This window comes from Suricata suricatta, chromosome 6, assembly GCF_006229205.1.
Source record: "Suricata suricatta isolate VVHF042 chromosome 6, meerkat_22Aug2017_6uvM2_HiC, whole genome shotgun sequence".
Taxonomy (NCBI): domain Eukaryota; kingdom Metazoa; phylum Chordata; class Mammalia; order Carnivora; family Herpestidae; genus Suricata; species Suricata suricatta.
Window position 1 is genome coordinate 121,685,588 of NC_043705.1, and position 20,756 is coordinate 121,706,343.

Genomic DNA, 20,756 nt, shown 5'->3' on the forward strand with positions numbered 1-20,756 from the left:
TATCCATACAGAGACTGGTGCATGAACATTCATAGCAGTTTTATCTATAAAAATCCAAGCTGGAAACAGCCAAATGTTCATCATCGGGTGAATGGATAAAAATATCATGGCGCCCATCAATGTAATACTCAACAATAAAAGTCAACTGCAGAAACACACAATAATGTGGACAAACCTCAAAGTAATTATAATGAATGATTCAAAACTGTGTAAATATAGGATTTTACTTATATAAATTTTAGAAAATGCTAATATATCTATGGTGACAAAGTAAATCAGTTACTGCCTAAGGGTGGGAGTGGGGGAGGGGTGGAACCGATTAATTACAAAGGGGAATGGGGAAACTTCTGGGGGTGACTGATACATTCATGATCTTGATTGTAGTCATGGTTTCACACGTCAATAGAGATGTCCAAGCTGATCAAATCATACATGTAAAAATGTATGCAGCGTATTGTATGTAATAAAATGTTTCTATCACCAAATTATAATATTTAATGTTTGTCTTTTATCTTCTCACCCCTACCCTACTGCATTTAACTTTGACTCCTTTTCTATGAAAACTGAACTGCCCAAGAAAAAGTGTTAGCCAAAAGTGTCACCAGGATTATGCATGGATGGCTCTATTCTGTCTGCCAAAGGGGTTTACTCTCAGTGTCAACTTTTGCTGAGGTATCTTACCTTTTTTTTTTTTTTAGCTCCAGGAGCAGTTCCCAGTTCCCAGAACTGCATCTATTAACATAGTCTAATTCAGAAACTTTATCACCAGTATCTCAACTGATAGTGGACACCCAGCATGAGGAAGGTGTTCAAACCTCAAAACCACAGCCTTACTGCTAGCATGCCTTTCTATTCCTCTCCTCCTTTCTCGGCTGGGACGTTGAAATAGGGGCTAAAGGATAAGAGCTCATGGCAAAGATGCAGCCCGTCTATCTTACAGTGTCCTAAATCTCCAAGTTGAGTCCCCTTTCCAAATGGAGGATGTAGCTGTTGCGTCAGACATCCACTGCCAGGTAAATCTAGATCGGGCTCTCCTTTCATTTTGTGTAGAACATGGTAAGCCCTTATAACATGTGTGCTGGGTTTTTTTTTTTTTAATTTCAGGGAAAAAAAGATTTCTGTTTCTATTCCAAGTATTATAGTTCTTCTTCAGAAATATATACAGTTCTTTAGGTGAATCTCTACTTTGCCCTCCACATCAGCTACTTTCTCATTATACTCCTTCTCTCCCTTCTGTAGCAGTCTAGGACAGCTTTTCAAGTCTGTCACATAAATCTCTGATTCTTTCAACTGGCAGGATATTACATCCTAGAAGTATTAAAAATACAGATTCTAGACCAACCTCTTAGAACTTGTGACTTAATAGTGTGAGGTGGGGCTCAGGAATTATGTTTCATTTTTGTTTTGATTTTTATTGACTGCTGCAATTTTAGATCTGGGAAATGCTGCCCCACATCATGTTAAGACAGTCTTTACCATTTTCCATGTAGATTTGAATTTTACATTTTGTCCCTTCTTATTCCACTCCTAACATTTTAATCTCATCTCATCTTTTGCCCTCAAGTTCTCACCCTTTCACCCTTTCATTTTAAAGTTTTCTCTCCTTATAAGTTATTCTGCTCCTCTCCATAAATTCATGCTTCCCTTGAGGACACTATCCTGGTCACTATAACTTATTTTCATAAGGCTTTCTTTTTCTCAGAAAAATGAGGTCCCCTTCCTCCTGTTATTTACTATTTACATACGTATTTTCTGATTATATTTAGTTAACCTGAAATGAGATAAAATTTCTCCAGACCTGATATTTGCCAATATACCTGTGTGGATGGCTTTTGACTCCTCCCTATGCTAAAATAAGTATTGGGTGATTTTTCACCAACTTTTTTTCCAACATTGAACAAACTTAGATTTATGTAGAGACAACCCGACCGCTCTTACCAAGTCTTTAGCCTTGGTCTGTCAGTATACTCACTAGTTGAATAACTGTTTGGTCATACCTCTTGCCAGATCCTTCTATAAGATATGAACTTCCAGGATTGTCAGAGCCCCCTGGAAGGGGAATCAGTACTTGGGTAAGAATGGCTTATATAAGATGCTCCTGATTCCACCCAACCTTGGGTGCTTTCAATGGGTGCTGCCACTGCTCTATCTAGCTTCCAACACTGGGGTGTTGTTCTTTTATTTAAGAACATTTTTTAATGTTTTTATTTTTGAGAGGCAGAGAGAGAGACAGAGCATGAACAGGGAGGGGCAGAGAGAGAGGGACACACAGAATCCAAAGCAAGTTCCCGGCTCTGAGCTGTCAGTACAGAGCCCGATGCAGGGCTGGAGCCCGTAAACTGTGAGACCATGACCTGAGCCAAAGTCAGATGTCCAACTGATTGACCCAGGTGCCCCAAGGGTGTTGTTCTTTTTAAAATTCTGGTCCAATCACAGACACAGTAAGTTTCTGTATCTCCCTTAGCACAGCTTAGAAAGTGAATTTTTACTTTACTTAAAAAAAATAGGAATGGAAGAAATAAGGGCAGGAAAGAAAGACAGGGAAGTGAAGGGAAGCAGAGGGAAGGGGAGGGGAAAGGAAGGGAACATGTGCATGCATACATCCATCCATGCAAACACACACACACACACACACACACACACACACACAACCTGACTCCTCACACAGTGCCTACAGCCCTGGGAGAAAATGTACAAACCAGCCAGCATGCACCTTCCTTAGCAGCTGAATCGCCTTCCTGAGCTCTCCTTTGGCAAAGCAGATCCTGCCCATGTTGTAAAACGTTTCAGCCACTTTTTCACTATAGTCACCATAGGTGATGACCTGAGACTTCAGTGAGGCCTTGAGCAGTCTGTAAGCTTCCTAGGGAATTTAAAAAATGTTTTTTAATCATCTTGGCAATGCTGAAGGAATATGCCAGTTCGCGCTCTGTGCCTCACCAGGATCTGTTCGTTGTGGAGTGTCACCTAAGTAATGTGTTTCTATGAGGGGTTAAAATTTCATGCTTATATTTGATAACAACAGTTAATTCATGTGTAATTATTTAATCTTCACGACTACTCTATGAGAGAGGAACTATTATTATACCATATTATAGATGAAGGAATGGACACTAATAAAAGCTAAGGATCTTGCCCAAGATCACACTGCCTGTAGTTGATTCGCCTGTTCATATTTACCTGTTTTTCCCCATTTTGGACAAGCCATTTGCAGAATTCTTCAACGGTTGTCAGTGTTTCATAATCCGTCGGGCCCAATGTTGCTTGATATGCACTGATACTTTTTATAAAATATGTTTCAACAGCATCTGCAAAAAAAGAGAAACACTAACTAAGGCAAGCTGCTCATCTTTCCAACTATCTAATATCAGCTTTTCATACCCAAGCCCATGCCTGTTCTCCTTCCAGGTCTCATAAGGAGCCTCAGAAGGTCTGAGATATAATTTGATGACATCAAATGATGTAATTTTATTCTCTTGATTAAATGCATGGATTTTTCTGTAGGAAAAGAAAGTTACCTCTGAACAGCTTTATCCCAAGACCCAAAATGGCCACCATATTAAACTCCCAACTGCAATGAAAGACTATATATTTAGCTAAATTAAACTCTGATAGAAAGTACTATTTACTGGGATTCCTACTAGGTGTGTGTGTGTGTGTTAGAGAGAAAGTTTTTGTTTCAAAAGCATTTTAAATGTAGTTATTGTTTAAATATTTACTTTTAATGTTGTCTTTTGTTCCAAACATAAGAGATGTTTATAGTCAGTGTAGAAAATGCAATAGAAGCACAAAGAAAATGAAAATTGCCTCCACCCCCACTACTCAGAAGCAGGTACCATTAACATTTTTTACCAATGTATTCAGGTGTAATTGGTATACCACACCTTCAACCATTGTAATTACCCAGTCTGATGAAGTTTTTGTAAATTCATAGTTAGGTAATTATGATTGAAATCCAGTTTTAGAACGTACCCATCACTCTAAAATGTTTTCTTCATGGCTGGTTCCAGTCAATGCCTGCTCTCATCCCACTGATCCTTCTATCTCCACGTCTTTACCCCTTCAAGAAATTTCATATAACTGGATTCATACAACACATGTAGTCTTTTGTGATTCTTTCAGGTATCATGCTGTTTTGAGGTTCATCTATGCTCCTGCATGTATTAGTACTTCATTCCTCCTTCTGCCAAGTAACTTTCTATTCTATGGATATACACTACATTTTGTTTGCTCATTCCAAAGCTGATGAATATTTGTATTTGTGTTTGTGTGTATAGTCTATTATACCTATCCACATATCAGTTCCAATTCTCTTCATTCCTTTCTGTGGATTCATGTTACTGTATGCTATCATTTTCTTTCAGCCTAAGGGCTTCCTTTAGTATTTGTTTCAAATATTTTAGATCAAGACCATCACACTCCTGTTTATCAGGGAATGCCTATATCACCATTTTCAAGGGCAGTTTTCCTGGATATACAATTCTTAGTTGAATTTTCTTGCAACGCTTTGAGTATGTTTTTCCACTACCTCCTACCTCCCTTATTCTGATGAGAAAGCAGCCATTAATCATTTCATTGTTCCCCCGTCTTCTCCTCTCTGGAGCTCCTGGTACGTATATGTTGGTACACCAGCTGTTGTCCCACAAATCTCTTATGCTTTGTTCATTTTTCTTCAATGGCTTTTTTGTCTGCTGTTTGGACTGGACCATTTCTAATGATACACCACTGAGCTATCTAATTCTCTTGTCTGCCATCTCAAATCTGATGTGGGGACCATTTAATGACTCTTTCATTCCGTTACTGTATATTATAACTCTAGAATTTCTGTTTAGTTGTTTTTTTCTTAGTTTATTTTTCATTTTTTTGTTTTTACAGGAGAACAAATCTACACCTTTATTTATTTACTTTTCAGTTAGTTTAAATCCTTGAAGGGTATAGCATCACAGGGAGAACGTTCTGTGGCCAATGGCTTTAGCAGGAACGTTGCTTTGGAATTTGGCTCAGACCATGCCACTGTTTCCAAGAGCATGAGTTACTTTTTCCCCAGATTATTCTGGTTTTGCTCGGTTTGCCACCAGGAGTCACTGTGTTGTTCTTTGCTTTGTACACATAAGCGTATTTCCTGCCTAGATAGAATTCAGTTTCATCTTGAACATAAACACCTTCAGTTTTAAGAAGAGCTGTGTGCTCGCTCCGGTTCCGTAGCCCCTGCTTATAGCCAGCAAAAATAGCTTTGGACCACAGCCTTCCAGACATATTTGTCGTTTTAGGAGTCCTGTTCCCAGCAGGCCTCCATAGGTTCCAAGATGGCAGAAAGAGAAAGGTGAGCTCTTAAATAGTTTTATTTCTCTATTAAGAGTTCCTATTTGCTAGGTAATTTTCATTGTATTTTTTAAAAATTCTTTTAACAGGGGTGCTTCAGTGGCTCAGTTGGTGGGCGTCCGACTTCAGCTCAGGTCATGATCTCACAGTTCGTGGGTTCCAGCCCCGCATCGGGCTCTGTGCTGACAGCTCAGAGCCTGGACCCTGTTTCAGATTCTGTGTCTCCCTTTCTCTCTCTCTGCTCCTCCCCTGATCACACTGTCTCTGTCTCTCAAAAATTAATAAAATGTTAAAATTTTTAATAAAATAAAATGCTTTTAACAGTTTCCTTTAATTCTTTGAACATATTTATGATCTCTGCTTCGAAGTCTGCCAAATCCAACATCTAACCCACTTAGAGTCAATTTCTATTGACTACTCTTTTTCTGAGTATAAGCTATGGGTTGTTTCTTTGTATGTTTCTTTTGTTGAAAACTGTACACTTTACTTTTTAATTAATTAATTAATTATTTTGAGAGAGAGAGACAGAGAGAGGTGGAGGAGTAGAGAGGGAGACAGAGAATCTGAAATAGGCTCCAGGCTCCAAGCTGTCAGCACAGAGCCTGACATGAGGCTCGAACCCATGAACTGCCAGATCATGACTTGAGCCGACGGTGGATGCTCAATTGACTGAGACACCCAGGCACATCCAAAACCACATTTTAGATATTATATAGTAGCAACAACAGATTGACATATTTTTGTAGTTTTTTGTTTTGCTTTTATTCTTTTTCTCCATCCAGCTTGAAGCCCAATGTGGGGCTTGAACTCACAACCCTAAGATCAAGATCTAAGCCGAGATCAAGAGTCAAGATGCTTAACCTACTGAACCACCCAGGTGACCCTGTTTGTTTTGTTTTAATGAATTGCCTAGACTTAAATTGTAGAATCTGTCTCCTGCATGGTGTCTGAGTGCTAATGTCTTTGCTTAGGTGTTTGATTTCTTTAAAATAGACTTTATTGTTTAAGGCAGTCTTACATTCTCAGAAACACTGAGCAGAAGGTACAGAGATTTCTCATATAACTTCCCCAAATATGACATTTGTGATGGCTAATTTTCAGTGTCAACTAGACTGAGCTAAGGGATGTCCCAATAACTGATAAAACAATTTCTGGGTATCTCTGTGAAGGTGTTTCTGGAAGAAATGAACAACTGAATCAGTATACTAAGCAAAGAAGATCTGTCCTTACCAAGTTCACACCCACTCAAAAAAAGGCAAAGAAAGGATGAATTTTCTCTCACTCTCTTCTTGGACTGGAAATCCATCTTCTCCTGCCCTCAAACATTGGACTTTGAGACTTAAACCAGTGGTCCCCTCACTTCTTTTGGTTATATTTCTCTGGAGAACTTGGATTAACCAGGAATGAGCCCAAAAAAGACTTTTACTTGCCAAAGCCATGGCTGATTCCCAATCTGCAGCAGACAGCAACACTGAGCCTCTGATATGGCATCCTTAGAGTAATTAGCCAGCTTCCTGGTAGCAAGTTGATTACACTGAACCATTTTATTCATGGAAAGGGCAGTATTTTGTCCTTAACTGGAATAGATTTCTACTCTGGATATAAATTTGCCTTCTCTGCATACAATGATTCTACCAAAACTAGCACCCATAAACTTACAGAATGCCTCATCCACCATCATGGCATTCCACAGAGCATTGCTTTGGATCAAGGAACTTACTTCACAGCAAACGAAGGGCCATATTGAAATTCACTGGTCTTACCATGTTCCCTACCATACTAAAGCAGATAGCTTGACAGAACGGTGGTATAGTCTTTTGAAGACAGTTACAGTGCCAGCTAGGGGGCAATACTTTGCAAGGGTTAAGGTCTCCCAAAGTCTGTGTATACTCTGAATCAGCATCCAATATATGGTGCTATTTCTTAACAGTCAGGGTTCACAGGTCTAGAAGTCAAGGGATGGAAGTAGAAGTACTGCATACCACTCACTGTTGCCCCTAGTGATCCCCGAGCAACATGTTTGCTTCCTGTTCCCACAACTCTGTGCACTCCTGGCCTAGAGGTCTTAGCTCTAGAAGGAAGAATGCTTCTACCCGGAGACACAACACTGATCCCACTGAACTGGAGGTCAAGACTGCCACGTGGCCTGTCTGGGCTCCGCATGCCCCGAGTCAAGGAAATGGTTTACTGTGCTGCCTGAGGTGATGGAGCCTGATTAGTGGGGAGAAACTGAACTACTACTCAACAGCAGAGTAGGAAGGCCCGTCTGGAATGCAGGAGGTTTTGTCTAGTAGTTCTAAGAGAGCATCACAAAGTATTACTATGCCCTGTGATTAAGGTCAATGAAACACTACAACATCCCAATCCAGGCAGGATTAGTAATGGCTCAGAACCTTCAGGAATGAAGGTTTCAGTCACCCCACTAGGTAAAGAACCATTACCAGGTGAGGTGATTGTTGAAGGTAAAGGGAATATAGATAGAATGCGTGGTAGAGAAAGGTAGTTACATCAGTTACAACCACGTGACTGGTTGTAGGATAAGGACTGTAATTGTCAGCCTTTCCTCATTTTGTTATGAATATCCCTGTATGTACATATGCACATACTAAGCAAATATCTTGTTTTTTTCTTGTATTCCCTTATCATGTAACATAAGATGTACTGATATATCAGCATTTAAGCATTGTTCATTTTACATCATAGTTTTCAAGTTATGGAGTATCAGAAGAATAAACATCATTGAAGGACTTTACCTCTTCTGGAAAAGGGATTAGTGCATTTTCAGTTGTATCCAGGATGGTTATATATACCAGATTAAGCACAGTTATGTCTTTATTTAGAGATTAAGTATGTTTGAGGAGATGCATGTTAGGATCAAGTTGACCAGGAGTGGACTTGGGATGGCTAATTTTGTGTCAGCTTGACTGGACTAAGGGAGGCCCAAATAGCTGATAAGACATGATTTCTGAAGTGTGTCTGTGGTGTGTCTCCAGGAGAAATTAGCATGCTAACTAGCAGACTGAGTGAAGAAGATCTGCCCTCACCAATCTGAGTGGGCATCATTCAGCTGATTGAGGGCTCCAACGGAATAAAAACAGTAATAATAAAGGGAGAGGAAGGGTGAACTCTCTCTTGCGCATCCTGAGCTGGGAAGTCTACCTCCTGGCCTTGGACATCACATAATTGTTTTAGATTCCCAGTCTGATCATTCAAATATTCCTACTATATCTCAGTTTGGTTCTGATGCTTACTTACTGTGTTTCTTGAAACTGTGTGGGTTTTTTGGTTTTTGATTGTTGTGTTTTGTTTTGTTTTTGCCTTTTACTATGCCTTAAAGTTTTCTTGATAGGTGGACATGATGGACTGGGTAAAAGAAAATGCTCTAAATAGGCCTCTAGTAATGTGGTGGGAAGAACTGGGATTTGGGGGGGAAGCATTCTGTCATTCTCTGTTAGGTCTCGGTCTTTCAGTGAGCCTGTGCCCTGGACTGTGAACTTCACAAGTGCTTCTCAGGGCCTTTCTAGATGGCTAATGTGGGCTAAAGGTGGGTATTTCCTTCCCTCCAGGTTGGTTCGGTTCTGAAAAAACAAACAACAAACAAGAAAACAATAGTTTAGGCTCCGGTAAAATAATTTCTCTTGAGGACAGGCCTTGTTTAGTAGAAAGCTCTGACATATTTCTTTTAAAGATTTTTTTCAAAGTTTATTTATTTTGAGGGCTAGAGAAAAGGTGTGGGTGGGGGAGGGACAGAGGGAGAGGGAGACAATCCCAAGCAGTCTCCACACAGTCAGTATAGAGCGTGATGCGGGGCTCAAACCCACAAACTGAACTGCAAGAGCAGAAGAATGATCTGAGCCAAAGTCAGCCACTTAACTGACTGAGCCATCCAGGCGCCCCGGCTCGAGAATATTTTTAATCGGGTATTTTCCCCCTCTCCCTTCTGGAAGCAAGAGGGCATTTTTCTCCAATTCACTTTGGAAGCCTGGTCAGGCTCCTGGAGATAAATCTCACAAGAGTGTGGAGAACCCTTCCTCCACCATCACGGGTACTTGGAATTTTTAACTCTCAGTCTTGTCCACACTGAGCTTCCAGAAATTTATCATAGTTCAGGTATTCCTACCCCAATACTGGTTTCTGTAGAGATAGGTATCTGCTCAGGCAAATTGTGATTCTCTGTATTTATCTGTTGCTCCAATTTCAGGGCCATAGGTTTGCCCTGTGACCTCACTTCCCTGATCTAAGAAGAGCTGTTGTTTTTCCAGTTTGTTCAGCTTTTTACTTGTTGTTAGGATGGAGTGACAACCTCCAGGCCCCTACATGCCAGACTAGAAACCTAAAATCTTTGCTTGTATTTAATGCCTTCTCTTTTCTTTCTTTTCTTTCCTTTTCTTTCCTTCCTTCCTTCCTTCCTTCCTTTCTTTCTTTCGATAAATGTTTTATTTATTTTTTGAGAGAGCACGAGAGAGCAGGTGACAGAGGATCCAAAATAGGCTCTGTCCTGACAAGCTAACAGCATTGAGCCTGATGCGGGGCTTGAACTCAGGAACTGTGAGATCAGGACCTGAGCGGAACTCAAGACGTTCAACCCACTGAGCCACCCAGGTGCTCCTAATGTTTATTTTTTAAAAATTTGGTCTGGTTACCCCTGTGCCTGCATAGTTTAGTGCTGACTTAAGAGGTTGTGCCCAAAAACCTTTACAGTGTACGTCTTCTAGCCTCTGTTGATTGATCTGTGTGTAGACTGGGGTGTGCATTCAAAGCTCTGCCACATTTCAAGTCTCCTCTGGTTGTTACTTGCTGCATCTGCCCTACACATGTATATCGTTTCCCAGTCGGTAAGGGATGTTGGGAGAGCTTCTCTGGCCTTTTCTTGGCTCTCTCACTTCCAGGTTCTTCCTGTTAAGATTTCTGACTGGCTTCTAACTCCTACAAACCAAGATAGCGACTTCAGGTTACTAAGTATGCAGGCTTTCCCTCCTTGAGTTTCTTCTGAGTTTGCCACTTCTGTGGGGGTTTGCCCCTTGCTCCAAATCGAGTCCAAAACCTCTGCCACAAAGCTGCTGTTCTCTTGGCTAGCCCCTGCCGATCCAATTGCTGCTCTCCTGGTCTGAGCCAGGGCTGTGGGTGGATGGGAGCAGCCTCGGGCAAAAAGGCCAAGACGACTCACTCTTTACCCAAATCTCTAGCAGTGTTTCAAGAATGCTTTACAGTTTGTTGTCTGCTTATTTACTGCCAGTGCCCACAAAGGGTTAGTTTTGGAAGACCTTCCTCAATTGTATGTGTGTGATTCACAGATCTCTTCACAAAGGCATAGCCAGAAGTCTCTATCTCTGTTTACATTTTGATGTGGTTTTAACTTACTTTGCAGTTCATTTTTTGTGTTTATAAATATAAATGTGTGTGTATAACTATAAAAAATAGTATTTTTATGTCCTAAAAATACAAGATATTTTTCCTTAATATTGTTGTTTTTAACTACTTATAAAGTCTAATCCTTTTAAAGGTGACAATTTCATCCAATTAATATACCAAATATTCTGTTTACTAACTGATAAACATTTAGGTTGTTTCCAATTTTTTTACAGTAACAGACAGTGCCAGAGTAAACATCCTTCCTTTCGGTTTTACTAGGTCTTATCAAATTGTTTTCCAAATTTCATATCATTCCTATCAGCTATGAGTGAGCAGAACTGTTTTTCCACAATCTGGCAAATACTAGATATTCTCATATTAAAATTTTTTTTTTACATAGGATGGGTGAAAACTTTATTTTAAATGTATGTATAGTTTTAAGATGTGTAACACTAACATTCTGGCAAGTTATCCTTCAGAGATTTTATATCAAACTGCTCTCATCAATCCTAAATGTTACCATTTTTTTTTAAATGTTGACAATCTGGTAGAAACTTGGTATCCCTGCTGTTTTATATTTCTTCATTATTACTATGATTGAAACATTTTTTGTGTGATTATTGGCCATTTCTTTTCTTTATCTAATGTTTGGTATTTTTTCCTCTTATTTTTCTATTGTAAAGTAAATATAAATTTTAGCTCTTACACGTAGAACAATGGTCTATGTTGAGTTACTGTTTGTGTATGTTATGAAAGTTGGATTTTTTTTCTCTTTTTTTCTTTTGGCACGTGAATACATTGTTCCAATTGTGCCAATACCATTTATTGAAAAGACTATTCTTTCCACATTGAACTGCCTTAGCACCTTTGTCAAAAATTAATTGGCCATACTCATACAGGTCTATTTCTGGACTCTCTGTTGTGTTCCAGTGACTCTGATCTCTGTCCCTTCACCAATACTAACTCTCTTGATTACTGTTGCTTCTACAATAAATCTTAAATCAGGTAGTATGATTCCTCCGATTGTATTAGTTTTCAAAATTGATTCAGCTATTCTAATTTCTTTGCATTTCTACATAAATTTTAGAGTCAGTTTGTCTATATTTACAAGATTTTCTGCTGGGATCTTGATTGTTAATTTGCGTTAAATCTACACATCAATTTCTGTAGAAATGACAACTTTATTAGATGTCTCCCAATCTATGAATATGTCTCCATTTACGTAGGTCATCTCTGATTTCTTTGATCAGAGTTCGTAGTTTTTAGCATACAGATACTGTACATGTTTTGTTAGATCTATTTACACCTAAGTGTCTCAATTGGAAGGAAAGGCTATTGTAAGTAATATTTCTAAAAACTTGTTTCCAGTTGTGAATTGCTTATATATACAAATATGACTTGGTTTTGTGGTTGACTTTATATCCTTTGATCTTGCTAAGCTTACACTCACTAGTTCCAGGATTTGTAGATTTCTTGGAATTTTTGGCAAAACAGATGAATTGTTGCAAATGAGGACCATTTTATTTCTTTTACGCTGTGTGTCTTTTTCTCACCTACTGCACTGGCTAGGACTTCCAGTACTATGTTGAATAAGTGCAGTGAGAACGAACATCCTTGCCTTGTTCCTGATCTTAAAAGCAAAATAGTCTTCCACCATGAAGCATGACATTAGCTATGGGATTTTGCACATGCCTTTTATTAGACTGATGAGATTCCCCTTCCATCGTGAATGGATGTAGACTTTTGTCACATGCTTCTTCTGCGTTAGTTGAAAAGATTATGTACTTTTCATCTTCGGATTGTTAATATGGTAGAGAACATTAATTCAGGTTTAAATAGTGAACTAGGATGACACTCTGAAGAAAAAAGCTTCTGTTGGTCATGATGTATAGTTCTTTTTTATACATTATTATATATTTTCTTGAGGATTTTGGGGGTTTATGTGTATGAAAGGTATTGTTCTATAGTTTTTTTCTTTTTTCTTGTAATGTCTTTACCGATATTTGGTATCAGGGTAATGCTAGCCTTATAAAATGAGTTGGGAAATTTTTCCTCTTTAATTCTCTGGAGATTATGTAGGATGGGTGTTAGTCCTTTAAATATTAGTTACAATTACCCAGTGGAATCATCCTGGTGTTGATATTTCTTTCTCGCAAACTCTTTTTTTTTAAATAATTAAGGGCTTATTTAAATTATCTGTTCATCTTAGATTACATTGTTTTTTATTTTATTTATGGTACTTTGTGATAGACACAGGTTTTAGATCTTTTTATAATTAAATCTATCAATCTCTTCTAGTATATCTTTGTGTGCTCAGAAAGTTCTTTCCTTCAGTTATTAATTTTAGGAGTTTTGATTGTAGTGCTGTATTTCCTTTTGGATAATTTATATTTTCAGTTTTTATGTTAAAATGTGATCCAACTGGAATTGAGTGAATGATAGGTAAAGATCCAGATCTTTACAGGTAAAAATTAGTATACAAAATAATAAGGTAGCCTTAGAGACTCCTAACCCCAGAAGCATAAAATTTTCTCACTTGAACAAAATTTTTACATATTTACAAATACATTAAATGTGTTGTAACCATGAAGACTAGTTTTAAAACTTTATATGTATAGATGGAGGACAAATACTTTGAATATACCAAGAAAAGTTTGTAAAGAAGATGATTAACTAGGAAACACAGAATCAGGAAGTCTTCAATGTACATTCATACTAAAGGAAACAGTAACCAGGTATCAAAATAAGTTCTGGAAACTGAACAAAATTATTTAATGGCATGGGGAAATAAAAGAGTGGAACAAAGTAGGATGCAAAACTTTCCCTATAATCCTCTCTCACACTCTTCCTCTCTCTGTTTTTCATACATGACTGAAAAATAATGTACACCTAAATGGATTCCTTTTATGAGCAGAGATAATCAACATTTTTAAGTGTTTAAGTTATATTCTTCACCAATTGCAAATTCATCCGGATGGGCCATCGAATCCATGAGCGTCCGTTAATCTGACCCAGCCAGTTGAGCATGGCACACAGTCCTTCCTCATCAGTTCTTTTGTGTCTCTCCTGAAGCTACTCACTTTCCAAAGGATGACCTTGCCTGAGAAAGGACTACTGTTAAGGATGAATTCATCACCTGGCTTTCCTCCAGAACCCCCGGTACCTCACTTTTGATTATAGTCATGAAAACTCTAGCTGCTAAAGCATTCTCTCTTGACAGCCAGAGGAAAAGAGTCAAGGGTGTTGAGAATGGAGGAGGAAGAGAGAAAGAGCCAAAGTTTGTCTTTTATCACGGGATTTCTTCATCAACCAATACGTTACAGCCCACATTCATAGTGTGCATGATCTCTAGTCTTTATGCAGATGAGTTCTGCTGAGATTCTAAGGGAATAAAGGGAATAGAAATCAGGTAGTTTTATTGGTGTTGATGTTCCAATTTGTGGAGCTGTTCTTGTGCCTACATTCACGTGTAAATGCTTTTGTACAAAATGCTGTCCAGTGCATTTTTCCATCATAGTCATGAACAGCTAATTACAACCTGATCGTATCGGTAGATAGATCATTGCCTTCCCATGGAAAACAGTGATAACTGCAAGCTACCTCTTCTACCTACCCCTGCGTTGGGCTTCTCCAGACAGGGCATGAGCCTTGGCTAGTAATGCGCTTGCCTCTGCAGTTTGGGGGCTGACTTCAGTGAACAAAGAAACACAGATAGAATAGGCCTGGAACAGAGAAAATCATGATCAAGTAAGTATCCAAATGACAGTATTTCAGAGGATTTTCTAATAGCTTTCATGAAACTGCTAGTTGAGAGCTGTGGCTATCTAACCATGGGTGTTATAAGACAGGTGAGTTTGAGCCCAGCTACTTCCTAACTGTGAGTCTTAAGCAAGTAACTTCACCTTTGCATATAAAAGAAATACATAGTTTCCATCAATTATGGTTTGAGATGGTACATGCAAAGGATTGGGCATAGTACCATCACATGGTAAGTCCTCAATAAACATTAGCTATTATGATGTCTTATTAGGTGTCATCGCAAAATTAAAATCACAACTTTAGCTCAGCTTCTCAAAGGTTCGTTATCAAAGGAAGTCCAGGGGAGTTAGGAATGGACCCTAAAACCATATTGCCTGAGTTCCTCTCCCGGCTCAGCCCCTGATGACATCAAGCAGGTCACTAACTTCTCCAAATATAAAACTGGAATGGCAAAAATGACTGTTGCAAACAGCTGCTGTAAAGATACCTCTGGGAATGTCCTAAGCGTGAGAGAAGTGGGGATTTTATTACTATTACCATTCGTACTAAAATGGAAGGAGAAAGAACAGAGGAACCCCCTGGCCCACATCTACCAGCAAGAAAAAAGCCCCCCTTCCCCCGTGCCCCAGGGTTCCCACAGGTCAGGCACTGTGAGGTATTTCAAGGAGCCCCAGAGATTTTTAGGTAACACTATGGAGCTAAGACAGAGTTTAAAGCTGTTATATGTACAGGCTCTGGGGGCTCACATTCTCTAAGTTCAAATCCCTGCTCCACTACTTGTTAGCAACACAACTTCAGCTGAATTAGCTGAAGCTTCAGTTTTCTCATCCTTTAAATGAGATACAATAATGCCTCCACTTCATAGGCTTATTGCATGGATTAAATGACTACATCCTCAAGTGCACAAAGTAAAAGCAGTCCATAAATGTTATCGATTAGTTTGTGTTGTTGTGGGGAAACACTAATTATATCTTGTTTTTTCCATCCTGATCTGACCGCCGCCTGCACAGTCTTGGACACAAAAACCTGATGGCTTGCCCTGTTAACAGTGGACTCCCTGCCTTCAGAGCAGCATTTCCTAACATTTCTCCACGGTGTGATGCTAATAAGTCTGGACTGCATGATTACTTGCAATGTCTTTTCTACAGTATCAGACTGGTTTCACATATACCATTGAATTGCATTGCATGGTTTCTATGATACAGGAAATCTTACCCACTTTTGGCTTCTGGAGGTATCGGAAGGCATGAACAGGGTTATTTGAGGAGAGAAAAGTGAATTTACTGAGAAGTCTCAAGGAAAGTTTCAAGTACATGATACATCAAAATGCCCCACACTGTTTTCATTATGACAGATTCAACCAACATTCCTTACTGCTTTGTTTTGTTTCCCCCTGGGCATTTGTCAAATTAGATACCTCCATGTGAAATACCCTTCTGTCAGTTTAAGTTGATAGAACCAGATGGGCTAGCCTAGAGCACAAATGACAGCATTACACCAAAATACCATGATTTTTTTTTCATTAAAAAAAAAAGTCCTTTGTGTTTGCCAAAGCCTTAAGTTTTGTTGCCCCTATGGCTATTTTCCCTGGAGCAGACTCGCTTGCTTACCTCCTCCCAGCACCCACTGAAATGAGGGGAAACCCTGGAGGGGAAGTTTGGTCTAAGATCAGGTCAAACAGCAGACACATTCACCCTGAGTCAGGATTCTCTGCCCACATTGTTTAAGGTTGAGGAAGGGCTCTCGTGTGGATCTGGTGGGAAATCCACCCTACCCCCTTGTTCTCCTGGGAAGCCCAAGCTTCTCTGGCCCTGGGAGCAAGGCTAATCAAGGCCACCAGGCTGGTGTCCCAGCCAACTCACCAACCTGCTGCAAGTACTGGATGGCCTGATCATGGTTCCTCCTCAGCTGCTCGATATGTGCGATCTCCTCGTACAGACTGACCAGATCTGATGCCCTGTCACCCTTGGCAGCAATAACAATGCCAATTGCCTTTTCAAAGTATGCCAGAGCAAGGTTCAATCTGTGGACGGCCAAGGAGGCTCTATAAGAGGAGGGACAAGGATGCAAAGTCAGAGAGGCCCCTTACTTTGCAGACACAAAAGGAACTGATTCTAAGAATGAAATGATTTGGCCCTCAGAGGCCAATTATCTATCTGACTGGTTGACTAAAATCCAGTCTTCTTATAAACAAACTCCCATTAGCCTGCATTTTACCCACCAAATTCCACTGGCTACCATTCACTCCCATTAATATAGCATGCTATAGTCTAATTTCATAAAAAAGCAAAAAAAATGGCTTCCAGTAATTCACAAGATGGATAATTTACCCATAAACACAGGCTTTCTGGAATCAGAATAAAATTTTATGACCTCTGACTCCCTCTCTTTCAGACCAATGCAAACCCATTGCTTTGTCTTATTTGATTTAGTTTGTTCCTCCTCAGTTAAAAAATGAGGATAGAGAAAACAATGTAAATATCCCCTCCAAAAGATAGTGGTTCAATAAATTATGGCACATCATAGAATAAAATACTTCAGGCTTTAAAAATCATGCTTCCTTTTTAGACTGAATAATAGGAGAAATTAAAAGTGTGGTAAATGTTAAAAAGTTATATGACTGTACTTAAAATTAACGCTGACGTATCCATTAATCGACTGATCCATCTCTAACTAAAATGTCCATATCAGTTATGTTTGGGTTGTGAAATTAAAACTAACTTTTAGTTTCTTCTTCATAGCTTCACGTCTTTTCAAACCTTCCAAAACTAAATATACTTTAAAAAATGAGAATAGGGGCACCTGGGTGGCTCAGTCAGTTAAGCGTCCGGTTTTGGCTCATGTCATAATCTCACAGTTCATGGGTTTGAGCCCCGCATCAGGTTCTGTGCTGACAGCTAGCTCAGAGCCTGGAGCCTGTTTCAGATTCTGTATCTCCCTCTCTCTCGGACCCTCCCCTGCTTGTGCTGTCTCTCTCTGTCTCTCAAAAACAAATAAAAAACATAAAAAAAATTTTAACTAAAAGTTTCATCATTCCTCTGAAGATTAGGATTAACAATAAAAAATACAATGTTATCTAAGAATTCTTTACAGAAAAAAAATTTGATCAATCAGACCACTATTTTCTTTGACTGTAACAGCAGAAGCAGAAGTTACAGAATGAAAATGCCTTTCATCAAGAGCTTGTAGGGAGATATTAGCCAAGTTGTCTGGTCCAAACAACCACACTGTATTTTCCCCACCTTTAAAATGAGAAAAGGGAGGGGGGACCCTGGCTAACTCATTCAGTTAGGTGTCCGATTTTGGCTCAGGTCATGATCTCACAGTTTGTGGGTTTGAGCCCCGCGTCGGGCTCTGTGCTGACAGCTAGCTCAGAGCCTGTTGCCTGTCATCAGATTCTGTGTCTCCCTCTCCCTCTCTCCCTCCTCTGCTCATGCTATCTCTCTCTCAAAAATAAAATAAAAACACTAAAAAATAGATAAAATGAGAAAAGGGATTTGCCTTTGCTAGATATTTGGTCAATGTGATACAGAAGGTGAGCTACGGATTAAGAAGACCCGCTGTTGTGTTGGATCCTCTAGTAATCATTCTGTCACATTGAGTTACTTCCTCTTTCTGGGCCTTAATTTTCTTATCTGTGACATGAAAACAAAAATACTACTTCATAACTTGTGGTAGAGGATTGAATTAAATAATTGATGTAAAGCACTTAGAATAGTTCTTGGATATAGTTATACTGGTCCAACACTTAGACCAGTGCAGGTACAAAATAGATACTAAGTAAATGTAGAATGAATGAGTGAAATATGCACTAGATTTATTCTGAAAAAGGAGCAAGGCTACCTTTCATATAAGGCACAAAAACCTTAGCCACTAACCCATGTGATCACAGCAGACATTCAGTAGACTCTAATTTATGGCTATTGATGTATCAGTAGTTTGACTTAGCTTCAGACATTCAAACACCTCCCCACCATTTCCCATTTGATTTCTAGATCCATGGTTGTTCAGAGCAAGTAGGCTCTGACTCATGTCATTTACTTCCAGTCAGTCATCGACTCTACAATGCCAAGTGCTTGCAGTCTGAGAAACAGATTGCTTTCAAGGATAGGAAGATGTTTTAAAAATCCAGGGAACAGGAAATCTTTTATTATTTTTCTTCTGATAATCTGTTGGGCCCACTCTCATGCGTAAATACTGTGATTCTCTCTGAGGATACCTAACTCAACTGCAAACCAGTTCAATCTTGCTCTGGCCTGAACAAATCCTTGGTCTCTATAGGGAACAGAACTTTCCTTAAAAATGCATGTGCCGTGCATAGCTGTCATGGGTTTCCAACACACAGTCATCATGTAGTGTTCTTTCCTCATCTTTTAAGATACCATGCTTCATGACAAAAGTAGGTGGCAATTCAGAAAAAGACATAATTTGAGAATAGGTGTGAGAGGCAGAATAAGGGCAAGGAGTCCATTAGTTCAAACTGTGGATCCAACGCTTGTCACCTTGGAAGGTTTGTTTAATCTCAGCCTCAGTTTCCTCCCTCTGTCTAATGAGATAATAATCGCACCAACTACCTCAGTGCTGTCTGTGAGGATTCCAAGGGCACTGCACATCAACTTAGACCACAGTGTGTGCATTTGGTAAATAAAACGCCTCTTCTATCATCATCTGAGTAGCTGGGTTTTTTCCCTGAGTATTTTTTCTCCACTCATACAGAAAAGCACAGAACAATCATGTGATACCGGGCCTCACTCACAAAAGCCTAAGCCTCTCAAAACCCAGATCTCACCTGCCCAAAGCGATCATCAGGTCTTTCTCCGAGACTTGTAATCTGCGAACACTTCCCTTATATAATTCTCTCAGCTCCTTCATGTTTCTCTCTGCCTTCTGCAGGTTGAAGTAAGCCTCTCTGCCAGTGAAACAGTCAAGGAAAATGCCAGGCACACAAAGTCCCCCATTTCCCAGGGCGAGCAGCTGATAAGTAAATAAAAGGGCCCCTTGGGAAAATGAAGCAGAATTGGAAAAGGGACACTTACTATGTTCTTTATTTTCTATATGTATATGTTGTCAAGAGTTCTTTAGAAAGTGAACAGAGCCCTGGGTTTCCCGCAGCAGTAGCCTGAATCTAGGGCTGTGATGGGTGATGGGCATTCGGAGGCGTGAACAGAAACTGTAAATTATGCTTGATTTCCTTTAGAGGCATCGATGGGAGTGACAATAGTTATTCATTTTCCCCAAGTTGGTTCCTGTGAATGGTAAAAGAGAGGAACTAATTCTGCTGAAAGGGACTTTCTAGATCATTTAGAAAGTCCAAGCAAAACAGGTTTTTGGCAAGAGGCAAATAGCAAGAAAGAAAATCCCCTTAATTCCCAAATATCCTATTTCCCACTTGTTCAATCACCCCATCTAAGGGCGCAAGACAGAAAGGCAACATACCGGTTTTTACAAGTTGAATATCAAGACCAAAAAAGCAGAGAGGGGGATGTGGTAAAGAGAGATTAAGGACACGTGGTCTCAGAGAAGACTCATGGTGAATTCTGTTTAATACGGAACACTTTACAAACTTGCATATCATCTTTGTTCGGGGCCATGCTGATCTCTGTATCGTTCCAGCTTCAGTGTATGATCATTCAGGAACGTGGAAAGCCCTGCATAGTTAGAGATGGTACCAAACGGCCGTCACAATCACAGGCTTTTTGAAGAGTAATGGTCGCCCTCTGGGGACACAGAGAACTATTTCTTTTGCCTTTTTTGCTTGGTCTCCTCCAGCTTCATGGCAGTTTTCTCAACAGCATTTCAGAAAAACAAAAATGATCAAGAGTCCATTAAATCAGAGGTTTCTGGCTGCAGGTTACATAATCACCTGGGGGACTTTAAAAAATCTCAACAAACAGAGGAATCCCAGACCTACTAAATCAAAATCTCTAGGTGGGATTCAAACAGCGATAATTCTTAAAGCGCCCCAGAGGGTCACAGGTGCAGCCTAGTTTGACCAACATTGCTTTAAATTCCCAGCCGTGCTCCCTCCTCCTACACCACCCACCACCCACTATCACCCACGCCCTCACAGCTAACACTGATCTTCCTGGCTGCTCAATGAAGCAGGACAGACTCTGAAAACTTCTCAACTAGCTAGGGGAAGGGTCACCAGTGAGGTCCCTCTCACGGCTCAACTCAGAGTTTATATGAACAGAGACAGGAGGTACATTCATACCCTTCTAGAAGGAGGTAAGGGGCGTGTGGGGGCCCCGGATGTCAGAACAGAGCTGCAAGGCCTGGTTCAATCTCCCCGGCTCCCAGGTGATTGGGACCAGCTGGGGACA

At 39.8% G+C, this 20,756-nt stretch overlaps 1 protein-coding gene across 7 annotated transcripts in view; it reads right to left on the minus strand.

Annotated features, from left to right (window-relative positions):
- TTC23L (tetratricopeptide repeat domain 23 like) overlaps nucleotides 1-20,756 on the minus strand; it is a 54,054-nt gene that overhangs the window by 17,832 nt on the left and 15,466 nt on the right. For all 7 annotated transcript variants that reach the window (XM_029941031.1, XM_029941033.1, XM_029941030.1 and 4 more), the window contains 5 exons: nucleotides 19,223-19,348; nucleotides 16,300-16,477; nucleotides 14,288-14,396; nucleotides 3,181-3,308; nucleotides 2,714-2,863 (listed from right to left, as the gene is read on the minus strand). In XM_029941031.1, the coding sequence (XP_029796891.1) occupies nucleotides 2,714-2,863; nucleotides 3,181-3,308; nucleotides 14,288-14,396; nucleotides 16,300-16,477; nucleotides 19,223-19,348 (691 nt within the window). The remainder of the gene's footprint in view (nucleotides 1-2,713; nucleotides 2,864-3,180; nucleotides 3,309-14,287; nucleotides 14,397-16,299; nucleotides 16,478-19,222; nucleotides 19,349-20,756) is intronic.